The 13,522-nt window shown below is 47.4% G+C and overlaps 2 protein-coding genes across 3 annotated transcripts in view; both read right to left on the reverse strand.

The window, feature by feature from the left end:
- The window catches only part of flii (FLII actin remodeling protein), a 100,536-nt gene extending 95,640 nt beyond the window's left edge, over positions 1–4,896 (reverse strand). The window contains exons 1-2 of one of the 2 annotated variants that reach the window (XM_055896556.1): positions 4,750–4,896; positions 1,702–1,812 (exon numbers count right to left, since the gene is read on the reverse strand). In XM_055896556.1, coding sequence (XP_055752531.1) covers positions 1,702–1,812; positions 4,750–4,812 — 174 coding nt within the window. In that variant the 5' untranslated portion in view covers positions 4,813–4,896. Of the gene's footprint in view, positions 1–1,358; positions 1,407–1,701; positions 1,813–4,749 lie in introns of those variants that run through there. The other variant, XM_055896565.1, reaches the window with a different exon arrangement.
- Positions 4,897–5,844: 948 nt separating this feature from the next.
- Positions 5,845–13,522, reverse strand: part of LOC129867801 (DNA topoisomerase 3-alpha-like) — a 38,801-nt gene continuing 31,123 nt past the window's right edge. Inside the window, exons 10-11 of the mRNA XM_055941302.1 lie at positions 6,757–8,006; positions 5,845–6,434 (exon numbers count right to left, since the gene is read on the reverse strand). Of these exons, the coding sequence (XP_055797277.1) occupies positions 6,265–6,434; positions 6,757–8,006 (1,420 nt within the window). The 3' untranslated portion in view covers positions 5,845–6,264. The remainder of the gene's footprint in view (positions 6,435–6,756; positions 8,007–13,522) is intronic.

The raw sequence follows: 13,522 nt of genomic DNA on the forward strand, positions 1-13,522 counted from the left end.
TACTACTATGTGTAACCAGGTAGTCTATAGGTCTACTACTATGTGTAATCAGGTAGTCTATAGGTCTACTACTATGTGTAACCAGGTGGTCTATAGGTCTACTACTATGTGTAATCAGGTAGTCTATAGGTCTACTACTATGTGTAATCAGGTAGTCTATAGGTCTACTACTATGTGTAATCAGGTAGTCTATAGGTCTACTACTATGTGTAATCAGGTAGTCTATAGGTCTACTACTATGTGTAATCAGGTAGTCTATAGGTCTACTACTATGTGTAATCAGGTAGTCTATAGGTCTACTACTATGTGTAATCAGGTAGTCTATAGGTCTACTACTATGTGTAATCAGGTAGTCTATAGGTCTACTACTATGTGTAATCAGGTAGTCTATAGGTCTACTACTATGTGTAATCAGGTAGTCTATAGGTCTACTACTATGTGTAATCAGGTAGTCTATAGGTCTACTACTATGTGTAATCAGGTAGTCTATAGGTCTACTACTATGTGTAACCAGGTAGTCTATAGGTCTACTACTATGTGTAATCAGGTAGTCTATAGGTCTACTACTATGTGTAACCAGGTGGTCTATAGGTCTACTACTATGTGTAACCAGGTAGTCTATAGGTCTACTACTATGTGTAATCAGGTAGTCTATAGGTCTACTACTATGTGTAATCAGGTAGTCTATAGGTCTACTACTATGTGTAACCAGGTAGTCTATAGGTCTCCTACTATGTGTAATCAGGTCGTCTATAGGTCTACTACTATGTGTAATCAGGTAGTCTATAGGTCTACTACTATGTGTAATCAGGTAGTCTATAGGTCTACTACTATGTGTAATCAGGGCCAGGTAGTCTATAGGTCTACTACTATGTGTAACCAGGTAGTCTATAGGTCTACTACTATGTGTAATCAGGTAGTCTATAGGTCTACTACTATGTGTAACCAGGTAGTCTATAGGTCTACTACTATGTGTAATCAGGTAGTCTATAGGTCTACTACTATGTGTAATCAGGTAGTCTATAGGTCTACTACTATGTGTAATCAGGTAGTCTATAGGTCTACTACTATGTGTAATCAGGTAGTCTATAGGTCTACTACTATGTGTAATCGGGGCCAGGTAGTCTATAGGTCTACTACTATTCTTCTAACCAAACAAACATTGTAGAAGAGAAAGGGTGGTAATTAACAGTGAATGTACTACTGGTGAGCCATTCCCACAGTCCACTGAGACAGGCATCAATCACCACCATAGAAAACATATATATTCTGTAACTGCTCAACTAACAAATGCTCAGTGGACCAACAGCCTATGGACCAGTGGGCTAAATGGGGTCGGCATCACAGTCTGTACTCACCAGTTTCTGCAGTGGACTAAATGGGGTCGGCATCACAGTCTGTACTCACCAGTTTCTATAGCGGACTAAATGGGGTCGGCATCACAGTCTGTACTCACCAGTTTCTATAGCGGACTAAATGGGGTCGGCATCACAGTCTGTACTCACCAGTTTCTATAGCGGACTAAATGGGGTCGGCATCACAGTCTGTACTCACCAGTTTCTATAGCGGACTAAATGGGGTCGGCATCACAGTCTGTACTCACCAGTTTCTATAGCGGACTAAATGGGGTCGGCATCACAGTCTGAACTCACCAGTTTCTGCAGTGGACTAAATGGGGTCGGCATCACAGTCTGTACTCACCAGTTTCTGCAGTGCAGCCACTTCCTCTGGCAGATAACACAGGCCTGTCCTGTTGAGTTTCAGCCATCTCAGACTGCTCATAGACTTCACGTGCTCAGGGAAGTAACCTCCCTGGGGAGCGGGGGGAAGAGAGAGAGAGGAAGAGAGCGAGATAGCGAGGGGAAGAGGAAGAGAGACAGAGGGGAAGAGAGAGAGAGAGGGGAAGAGGAAGAGAGACAGAGGGGAAGAGGAAGAGAGACAGAGGGGAAGAGAGAGAGAGAGGGGAAGAGAGACAGAGGGGAAGAGGAAGAGAGACAGAGGGGAAGAGAAAGAGAGACAGAGGGGAAGAGGAAGAGAGACAGAGGGGAAGAGAGAGAGAGAGGGGAAGTGGAAGAGAGAGAGAGAGGGGAAGTGGAAGAGAGACAGAGGGGAAGAGAGAGAGAGGGGAAGAGGAAGAGAGACAGAGGGGAAGAGAAAGAGAGACAGAGGGGAAGAGGAAGAGAGACAGAGGGGAAGAGAGAGAGAGAGGGGAAGTGGAAGAGAGAGAGAGGGGAAGTGGAAGAGAGACAGAGGGGAAGAGAGAGAGAGAGGGGAAGAGAGACAGAGGGGAAGAGAGAGAGAGGGGAAGAGGAAGAGAGACAGATGGGAAGAGAGAGAGAGAGAGGGGAAGAGGAAGAGAGACAGAGGGGAAGAGAAAAAGAGACAGAGGGGAAGAGGAAGAGAGACAGAGGGGAAGAGAGAGAGAGAGGGGAAGTGGAAGAGAGAGAGAGGGGAAGTGGAAGAGAGACAGAGGGGAAGAGAGAGAGAGAGGGGAAGAGGAAGAGAGACAGAGGGGAAGAGAGAGAGAGGGGAAGAGGAAGAGAGACAGATGGGAAGAGAGAGAGAGAGAGAGAGAGAGGGGAAGAGAGAGAGAGAGGGGAAGTGGAAGAGAGAGAGAGGGGAAGTGGAAGAGAGACAGAGGGGAAGAGAGACAGAGGGGAAGAGAGAGAGAGGGGAAGAGGAAGAGAGACAGATGGGAAGAGAGAGAGAGAGAGGGGAAGAGGAAGAGAGACAGATGGGAAGAGAGAGAGAGAGGGGAAGAGAGAGAGGAAGAGAGAGCGAGAGGAAGAGAGAGCAAGAGGAAGAGAGAGGGAGAGGAAGAGAGAGCGAGAGGAAGAGAAAGAGGGAGAGGAAGAGAAAGAGGGAGAGGAAGAGAAAGAGGGAGAGGAAGAGAAAGAGCGAGAGGGAGAGAGAGGAAGAGAGAGAAAGAGCGAGAGGAAGACCGAGAGGAAGAGGAAGAAAAAGAGCGAGAGAGAGAAAGAGCGAGAGGAAGAGAGAGGAAGAGAAAGAGCGAGAGGAAGAGAAAGAGCGAGAGGAAGAGAGCGAGAGGAAGAGAGCAAGAGAGGAAGAGAGCGAGAGAGGAAGAGAGCGAGAGAGGAAGAGAGCGAGAGAGGAAGAGAGCGAGAGAGGAAGAGAGAGAAACACAGACAGGGTTAGGGGCCAACATACTACAGTGCTAGCCTGTCCCAGATGTGTTTGTGCTCTTGCTAAGCCCACAGCTGTCACTGCTTTCATTGTCAAGCCAAACAGACAGGGACTCAACACTAGGTCTATGCCAGGTTAACAACAGCACAGATCTGGGACAGACGAGACCCTAAAGAGCAAGCAGAAGCACTAAGTCTGGCAACTTAAAGAGACCTAACTACATCACAGTATTATTATGTCATGGAGCAGACGCTCTTATCCACAGCAACTTAACAATTAGGGTTAAGTGTCTTGCTCAAGGACATGTCGACATACTTTTTTTTAAACCTAGTCGACTCTGGGATTCGAACCAGCGACCTTCCGGTTACTGGGCCAACGCTCTGCACCGCTCTAGGCTACCTGCCTATTATATATATATATGTAATATAAATATATATATCTGCTATTATCAGCCGAAAATCATGACTTGTTGTTTGTAGAAATACAGAGAGAAAGAAGCCAAGAATAACACGAGTGAGAACGTTTTAATAGCATGACATCACAACACATGCTCAGAGCCTGGTGATGTCATCTCCCCCCTGGTTGACACATGGGAGAGGAGAGGGGGTCTCTAAACTAGACAAGCAGAAATACTTCTCAGCTGTCTTGTCTGACCATGTCGGCTTAAAACATCTAACGGGACAGATACATAAAATAACATGCAGTATGTTAATTATTATAAAAGCATAGAGTTACATGATCATGGCAGTGGTTTAAACAACCAGACAGACAGAGACATTGCTAAGCTTGAACCTGACTCAGTTCCATTACATTACATATAAGAGTCATTGGTCGAAGGTGTCTTCAGTACCGGGACGTTTTGATGGAAGCCCCGAAGCTCGGGTTTTAACATTAATACGTATCGCTTAAGGTACGGGTTATGCGTCACATGCGTCTTACACAACAGGTCTAGATTATTAAACAGTGAAAATGCTTACTGACTGGTCCTTGTCAACAATGCAGAGAGAAAGAAAATAGTCGACACCTGTTGTTTACGAAGCATGTGACGAATACAACTAGATTTCAGTAACGTTATATATAGGCTCCTTTTAGTCCATTATTGGGCTAAGACATAACGTTAACTTAGTTATGGAGCCAGATCATGCCAGCTAGGTCTCATCTTAACGTTAGCTTGCTTTCCCAAATGTCATAGTTAAGATAGCCGCTTCCTAAATTAACTAAATGAGAGTTGTGTTCCAATAATTCACAGCTAGCTAGCTAACTTGTGTTTCGGACAGACATAACAGTCGTTTGACAACTGGCTAACGCCCTGGTAGTGTTCCTGGTTTGGTTAGCATGTCGTTAGCTACCGGGCTAGCGCTACTAGTTAGCTACAGTCCGACCAGTCACACAGCTAGCTAGCTAACTTGGGGTCGGACAGACATAACAGTCGTTTGACAACTGGCTAACGCCCTGGTAGTGTTCCTGGTTTTGGTTAGCATGTCGTTAGCTACCGGGCTAGCGCTGCTAGCTAGCTACAGTCACACAGCTAACTACCTAGCTGCCTGTCGTTCACCCGTCACGAATAATGGTCCTGTAGGTAAATATAATCGTTTGTTGTCTTACTTTGAAGTCGTTTCCAGATAGGTCTACCCCCCGGATAAAAGGAAGGACACCGGTGGCAGCCATGTCTGCTTCGGGATACCGTCAGTCAGTCGCTGCTATAGTCTCTGTTGGTGTTTGGTTTAGCAGGCGGAGCGGAGGTCACTAGTTACCACAGCCACAAAGTCATACACCGCGCTTTATCTTCTTAAAATGTGATTTTAAACCTGACTCAGACTGGGAATCTTATGCCTAACCTTAAATTAAGGCATATTTTTGTTTTCATATATTTTTACGATATAGCCAACTATGTGGGTGTGGTAACTAGTGGAAACCCAGGTGAAGGACCGGTGATCGAACCTGTTTTTGTCAAATGAACGTAAGATTGTACTTTTCGCAGCAGGTTAGGATAATTAAGTTAAGGAAAAGGCTTAGCCAAAATGATAAACATTTGACAGAACAACAGCTGTTGGGACCGGAAACACCCTTTCGGTCTGGGAACGGAACAGCTCTCCCAGGGAGGCGCAACTCAGGAGAGAGCAGTGGAATCAGGGGTTAAAGGTCAGCCCCATTCAACCATAGAAACTTGACGAACGCTCTGAAGTCAATCAATCAATATTCTAGTTTCACCTATTCCTCTCTGCTATAATCTAACCAATAAAAACAACGTTTGGTCTATTTCCATTCCATTTAATATCATCAAGTTTTACACAAGTCCTTCCTACTGTAACTTAGTAAACATGAATCAACACAAGGGAGACATTTTAGAGTCAGAACTGTCTTACCGTCAGACAGAATACAGGACAACAGATTGCTGGGTTCAGTGATTTTATATAAACATTCAAAAATAACAGTATTAATCTTCCCCCTTTCTCCAGTCAGTCTCCTGCCAGCTGCTACTTGGATTTACAATTATATTCTTATCTCCAATGTTACATATTGGGGACAAATTACCATTCAAATCCATTCATTTATTTCTCTGTAAAATATTGATGTATTCACAACATTCTCCATGTCATTATGAAAGCAGTTTCTCTGTCAGAGGTGAAACACAGGCAGAATTAACCCAGGTCCCACTCATGTCCCAAATTAACCCTGACCTCTGGTCAGTTTGGGATCCACTCCTGTCCCAAATTAACCCTGACCTCTGGTCAGTCTGGGATCCACTCCTGTCCCAAATGAACCCTGACCTCTGGTCAGTTTGGGATCCACTCCTGTCCCAAATGAACCCTGACCTCTGGTCAGTTTGGGATCCATTCCTGTCCCAAATTAACCCTGACCTCTGGTCAGTTTGGGATCCACTCCTGTCCCAAATTAACCCTGGTTTAACACCTCTAGAAGCTGACCTCTGGTCAGTCTGGGATCCCCTCCTGATGGTTAGGGTTAGGGTCAGGTTGAAGGTAAACTGATTCTAGTTCTGTGTTTATATCAAACATCAACCGCAGAGCTTCCTGATCACATCAGAGTTCAGAGGTCGGGGACAAGGTCACACTGGGGACAGAGCATCTCCATGGCAGCAGTGGGATCCGGGGTTAAAGGTCAGCGCTGAGGGCAGGTGACACGTGTGTGTCCAGGCATGTGACAGATGCCACAGGTACGGGGTTTCCTGACGGTGGGGGGTCTGGCGGTGGTGGGGGCTCCTCCTCCTCCCCCAGTCTCCCTCCCCCTCTTCCCCCAGTCTCCCCCTCCTCTCTCTCCAGAACCTGAACCTGGTAGAGACACAGACAGAGGGTTAGCAATGGGGGGGTGTATGTGTCTGCATGTGTGTGTTACAGCGTGTTTGTGTTACAGTGTGTGTTTCGTTACCTGGTGGTGGGGCGTTCTCGTCAGCCCAGAGGAAGAATCCACACTGTTCATCTAACAGCGTGTGTGTTTCGTTACCTGGTGGTGGGGCGTTCTCGTCAGCCCAGAGGAAGAATCCACACTGTTCATCTAACAGCGTGTGTGTTTCGTTACCTGGCGGTGGGACGTTCTCGTCAGCCCAGAGGAAGAATCCACACTGTTGATCTTACATTGTGTGTGTTTCGTTACCTGGCGGTGGGACGTTCTCGTAAGCCCAGAGGAAGAATCCACACTGTTGATCTAACAGCGTGTGTGTTTCGTTACCTGGCGGTGGGACGTTCTCGTCAGCCCAGAGGAAGAATCCACACTGTTGATCTAACAGCGTGTGTGTTTCGTTACCTGGCGGTGGGACGTTCTCGTAAGCCCAGAGGAAGAATCCACACTGTTGATCTAACAGCGTGTGTGTTTCGTTACCTGGCGGTGGGACGTTCTCGTCAGCCCAGAGGAAGAATCCACACTGTTGATCTAACAGCGTGTGTGTTTCGTTACCTGGCGGTGGGACGTTCTCGTCAGCCCAGAGGAAGAATCCACACTGTTGATCTAACAGCGTGTGTGTTTCGTTACCTGGTGGTGGGGCGTTCTCGTCAGCCCAGAGGAAGAATCCACACTGTTGATCTAACAGCGTGTGTGTTTCGTTACCTGGCGGTGGGACGTTCTCGTCAGCCCAGAGGAAGAATCCACACTGTTGATCTAACAGCGTGTGTGTTTCGTTACCTGGCGGTGGGACGTTCTCGTCAGCCCAGAGGAAGAATCCACACTGTTGATCTCTGGGTCTCCCACAGGTATGAAACACCTTTCCTTTATTAGGTCCTTCCTTCTGGACTGTCCTCTGAACCGCCGGCTCACTGCAGTTACACACCACCTCTCCTCCCCCCAACCCCACGGAGGGCCTGGGGGGCTGGTGTGGCCTGCCGGGTGGCGCCCCCTGGGGGCCTGGAGGGTAAATGTTAGTGTTGGGCTGGTCGTTCCACAGGAAGAAGTTACAGCCTCCAGAGGAACACTTATAGAACTGTCTTCCCTGGTTAGGCCCGTCTTTCTTCACCGTGAGGAGGACCGCCTCCGACCCACAGTTACACACGGTGATGTCACCACCTCTGGGGTCAGGGGGTGGGGCCTGGGGGTCAGGGTGGGGGGGCCAGGACGAGGAGGGGGGGTTGGGGGCTTGGGGAGACAGGGGGTCCGGTCTGGGTCTGGGGGCTGGGCGAGGTCTAGGCTGACTGGTTGCAGTGTCTCCCCTTCCTCCTCCTCCTCTTCCTCCCCCAGCTCCTCCTCTTCCTCCCCCAGCTCCTCCTACTCCTCCCGCCACCCCCCCTCCACCCATTCTGAGGTATTTGAGGTTGAGCACCTCCCTCAGTGTCTCGTCACACCCTCCGATGCAGCCCACGAACTCCAGCGGCATCATGGGAGGGAGGCTGCCCCGTCGGAACTTCAACTTTAACCTGCAGAGGAAGAGGAGGAGTCATGTAGAGTAGAGGAAGAGGAGGAGTCATGTAGTCTTTATTACACCCGGGGGGCAGATACAGTAGTCTGTCCCAGTCCATTGATAGGTTATTAAATATCAGAGGATACAGTAGTCTGTCCCAGTCCATTGATAGGTTATTAAATATCAGAGGATACAGTAGTCTGTCCCAGTCCATTGATAGGTTATTAAATAGCAGAGGATACAGTAGTCTGTCCCAGTCCATTGATAGGTTATTAAATAGCAGAGGATACAGTAGTCTGTCCCAGTCCATTGGGGATTGATAGGTTATTAAATATCAGAGGATACAGTAGTCTGTCCCAGTCCATTGATAGTTTATTAAATAGCAGAGGATACAGTAGTCTGTCCCAGTCCATTGATAGGTTATTAAATAGCAGAGGATACAGTAGTCTGTCCCAGTCCATTGGGGATTGATAGGTTATTAAATATCAGAGGATACAGTAGTCTGTCCCAGTCCATTGATAGGTTATTAAATATCAGAGGATACAGTAGTCTGTCCCAGTCCATTGGGGATTGATAGGTTATTAAATAGCAGAGGATACAGTAGTCTGTCCCAGTCCATTGATAGGTTATTAAATATCAGAGGATACAGTAGTCTGTCCCAGTCCATTGATAGTTTATTAAATATCAGAGGATACAGTAGTCTGTCCCAGTCCATTGATAGGTTATTAAATATCAGAGGATACAGTAGTCTGTCCCAGTCCATTGATAGGTTATTAAATATCAGAGGATACAGTAGTCTGTCCCAGTCCATTGATAGGTTATTAAATATCAGAGGATACAGTAGTCTGTCCCAGTCCATTGATAGGTTATTAAATATCAGAGGATACAGTAGTCTGTCCCAGTCCATTGGGGATTGATAGTTTATTAAATATCAGAGGATACAGTAGTCTGTCCCAGTCCATTGATAGGTTATTAAATATCAGAGGATACAGTAGTCTGTCCCAGTCCATTGATAGTTTATTAAATATCAGAGGATACAGTATTCTGTCCCAGTCCATTGATAGTTTATTAAATAGCAGAGGATACAGTAGTCTGTCCCAGTCCATTGATAGGTTATTAAATATCAGAGGATACAGTAGTCTGTCCCAGTCCATTGGGGATTGATAGTTTATTAAATATCAGAGGATACAGTAGTCTGTCCCAGTCCATTGATAGGTTATTAAATATCAGAGGATACAGTAGTCTGTCCCAGTCCATTGATAGTTTATTAAATATCAGAGGATACAGTATTCTGTCCCAGTCCATTGATAGGTTATTAAATATCAGAGGATACAGTAGTCTGTCCCAGTCCATTGATAGGTTATTAAATATCAGAGGATACAGTAGTCTGTCCCAGTCCATTGATAGGTTATTAAATATCAGAGGATACAGTAGTCTGTCCCAGTCCATTGATAGGTTATTAAATAGTAGAGGATACAGTAGTCTGTCCCAGTCCATTGGGGATTGATAGGTTATTAAATAGCAGAGGATACAGTAGTCTGTCCCAGTCCATTGATAGGTTATTAAATAGCAGAGGATACAGTAGTCTGTCCCAGTCCATTGATAGTTTATTAAATATCAGAGGATACAGTAGTCTGTCCCAGTCCATTGGGGATTGATAGTTTATTAAGTGTTCGCTCAATTGGCCGTCAACATTGTTGTAATTTCAACAAACCTAGCCATGTCTTTACGCATCGCACTTCTAAAATAAAAAGTACTACGCTCCCGAAAACTGTATTCTGTAAATTGTGAACCACATCCTTAATAAATCAAGATATAGCCGAGGCTACAGGACCGGTTAGACTGCGTTATAGGACTGAATCATTTCAATACGTCTGGGAGGAGTGGATCTACTAAGGCTGGTTTCATATCGAGCCCTCCACTACCCTAGGTCTAGACTGCTAAGGCTGGTTTCATATCAAGCCCTCCACTACCCTAGGTCTAGACTACTAAGGCTGGTTTCATATCGAGCCCTCCACTACCCTTACCCTAGGGCTAGACTGCTAAGGCTGGTTTCATATCGAGCCCTCCACTACCCTTACCCTAGGTCTAGACTGCTAAGGCTGGTTTCATATCGAGCCCTCCACTACCCTTACCCTAGGGCTAGACTGCTAAGGCTGGTTTCATATCGAGCCCTCCACTACCCTTACCCTAGGTCTAGACTACTAAGGCTGGTTTCATATCGAGCCCTCCACTACCCTTACCCTAGGTCTAGACTACTAAGGCTGGTTTCATATCGAGCCCTCCACTACCCTTACCCTAGGGCTAGACTGCTAAGGCTGGTTTCATATCGAGCCCTCCACTACCCTTACCCTAGGTCTAGACTGCTAAGGCTGGTTTCATATCAAGCCCTCCACTACCCTAGGTCTAGACTACTAAGGCTGGTTTCATATCGAGCCCTCCACTACCCTTACCCTAGGGCTAGACTGCTAAGGCTGGTTTCATATCGAGCCCTCCACTACCCTTACCCTAGGTCTAGACTGCTAAGGCTGGTTTCATATCGAGCCCTCCACTACCCTTACCCTAGGGCTAGACTGCTAAGGCTGGTTTCATATCGAGCCCTCCACTACCCTTACCCTAGGTCTAGACTACTAAGGCTGGTTTCATATCGAGCCCTCCACTACCCTTACCCTAGGGCTAGACTGCTAAGGCTGGTTTCATATCGAGCCCTCCACTACCCTTACCCTAGGTCTAGACTGCTAAGGCTGGTTTCATATCAAGCCCTCCACTACCCTTACCCTAGGTCTAGACTGCTAAGGCTGGTTTCATATCGAGCCCTCCACTACCCTTACCCTAGGTCTAGATTGCTAAGGCTGGTTTCATATCGAGCCCTCCACTACCCTTACCCTAGGTCTAGACTGCTAAGGCTGGTTTCATATCGAGCCCTCCTCTACCCTTACCCTAGGGCTAGACTGCTAAGGCTGGTTTCATATCGAGCCCTCCACTACCCTTACCCTAGGTCTAGACTGCTAAGGCTGGTTTCATATCGAGCCCTCCACTACCCTTACCCTAGGTCTAGACTACTAAGGCTGGTTTCATATCAAGCCCTCCACTACCCTAGGTCTAGACTACTAAGGCTGGTTTCATATCGAGCCCTCCACTACCCTTACCCTAGGGCTAGACTGCTAAGGCTGGTTTCATATCGAGCCCTCCACTACCCTTACCCTAGGTCTAGACTGCTAAGGCTGGTTTCATATCGAGCCCTCCACTACCCTTACCCTAGGTCTAGACTGCTAAGGCTGGTTTCATATCGAGCCCTCCACTACCCTTACCCTAGGTCTAGATTGCTAAGGCTGGTTTCATATCGAGCCCTCCACTACCCTTACCCTAGGTCTAGACTGCTAAGGCTGGTTTCATATCGAGCCCTCCACTACCCTTACCCTAGGTCTAGACTGCTAAGGCTGGTTTCATATCGAGCCCTCCACTACCCTTACCCTAGGTCAAGACTGCTAAGGCTGGTTTCATATCAAGCCCTCCACTACCCTTACCCTAGGTCTAGACTACTAAGGCTGGTTTCATATCAAGCCCTCCACTACCCTTACCCTAGGTCTAGACTACTAAGGCTGGTTTCATATCAAGCCCTCCACTACCCTTACCCTAGGTCTAGACTGCTAAGGCTGGTTTCATATCGAGCCCTCCACTACCCTTACCCTAGGTCTAGACTGCTAAGGCTGGTTTCATATCAAGCCCTCCACTACCCTTACCCTAGGTCTAGACTACTAAGGCTGGTTTCATATCAAGCCCTCCACTACCCTTACCCTAGGGCTAGACTGCTAAGGCTGGTTTCATATCGAGCCCTCCACTACCCTTACCCTAGGTCTAGACTGCTAAGGCTGGTTTCATATCAAGCCCTCCACTACCCTTACCCTAGGTCTAGACTGCTAAGGCTGGTTTCATATCGAGCCCTCCACTACCCTTACCCTAGGTCTAGACTACTAAGGCTGGTTTCATATCAAGCCCTCCACTACCCTTACCCTAGGTCTAGACTACTAAGGCTGGTTTCATATCAAGCCCTCCACTACCCTTACCCTAGGGCTAGACTGCTAAGGCTGGTTTCATATCGAGCCCTCCACTACCCTAGGTCTAGACTGCTAAGGCTGGTTTCATATCAAGCCCTCCACTACCCTTACCCTAGGGCTAGACTGCTAAGGCTGGTTTCATATCGAGCCCTCCACTACCCTAGGTCTAGACTGCTAAGGCTGGTTTCATATCGAGCCCTCCACTACCCTAGGTCTAGACTACTAAGGCTGGTTTCATATCAAGCCCTCCACTACCCTAGGTCTAGACTGCTAAGGCTGGTTTCATATCAAGCCCTCCACTACCCTTACCCTAGGTCTAGACTGCTAAGGCTGGTTTCATATCGAGCCCTCCACTACCCTTACCCTAGGTCTAGACTGCTAAGGCTGGTTTCATATCAAGCCCTCCACTACCCTTACCCTAGGTCTAGACTGCTAAGGCTGGTTTCATATCAAGCCCTCCACTACCCTTACCCTAGGTCTAGACTACTAAGGCTGGTTTCATATCAAGCCCTCCACTACCCTAGGTCTAGACTGCTAAGGCTGGTTTCATATCAAGCCCTCCACTACCCTAGGTCTAGACTGCTAAGGCTGGTTTCATATCAAGCCCTCCACTACCCTAGGTCTAGACTGCTAAGGCTGGTTTCATATCAAGCCCTCCACTACCCTTACTCTAGGTCTAGACTACTAAGGCTGGTTTCATATCGAGCCCTCCACTACCCTTACCCTAGGTCTAGACTGCTAAGGCTGGTTTCATATCGAGCCCTCCACTACCCTTACCCTAGGTCTAGACTACTAAGGCTGGTTTCATATCAAGCCCTCCACTACCCTTACCCTAGGTCTAGACTACTAAGGCTGGTTTCATATCAAGCCCTCCACTACCCTTACCCTAGGTCTAGACTACTAAGGCTGGTTTCATATCAAGCCCTCCACTACCCTTACCCTAGGTCTAGACTGCTAAGGCTGGTTTCATATCAAGCCCTCCACTACCCTAGGTCTAGACTGCTAAGGCTGGTTTCATATCAAGCCCTCCACTACCCTTACCCTAGGTCTAGACTGCTAAGGCTGGTTTCATATCGAGCCCTCCACTACCCTTACCCTAGGTCTAGACTGCTAAGGCTGGTTTCATATCGAGCCCTCCACTACCCTTACCCTAGGTCTAGACTGCTAAGGCTGGTTTCATATCGAGCCCTCCACTACCCTTACCCTAGGTCTAGACTGCTAAGGCTGGTTTCATATCGAGCCCTCCACTACCCTTACCCTAGGTCTAGACTGCTAAGGCTGGTTTCATATCAAGCCCTCCACTACCCTAGGTCTAGACTGCTAAGGCTGGTTTCATATCGAGCCCTCCACTACCCTTACTCTAGGTCTAGACTGCTAAGGCTGGTTTCATATCAAGCCCTCCACTACCCTTACCCTAGGTCTAGACTACTAAGGCTGGTTTCATATCGAGCCCTCCACTACCCTTACTCTAGGT

This window comes from Salvelinus fontinalis, chromosome 2, assembly GCF_029448725.1.
Source record: "Salvelinus fontinalis isolate EN_2023a chromosome 2, ASM2944872v1, whole genome shotgun sequence".
NCBI lineage: Eukaryota > Metazoa > Chordata > Actinopteri > Salmoniformes > Salmonidae > Salvelinus > Salvelinus fontinalis.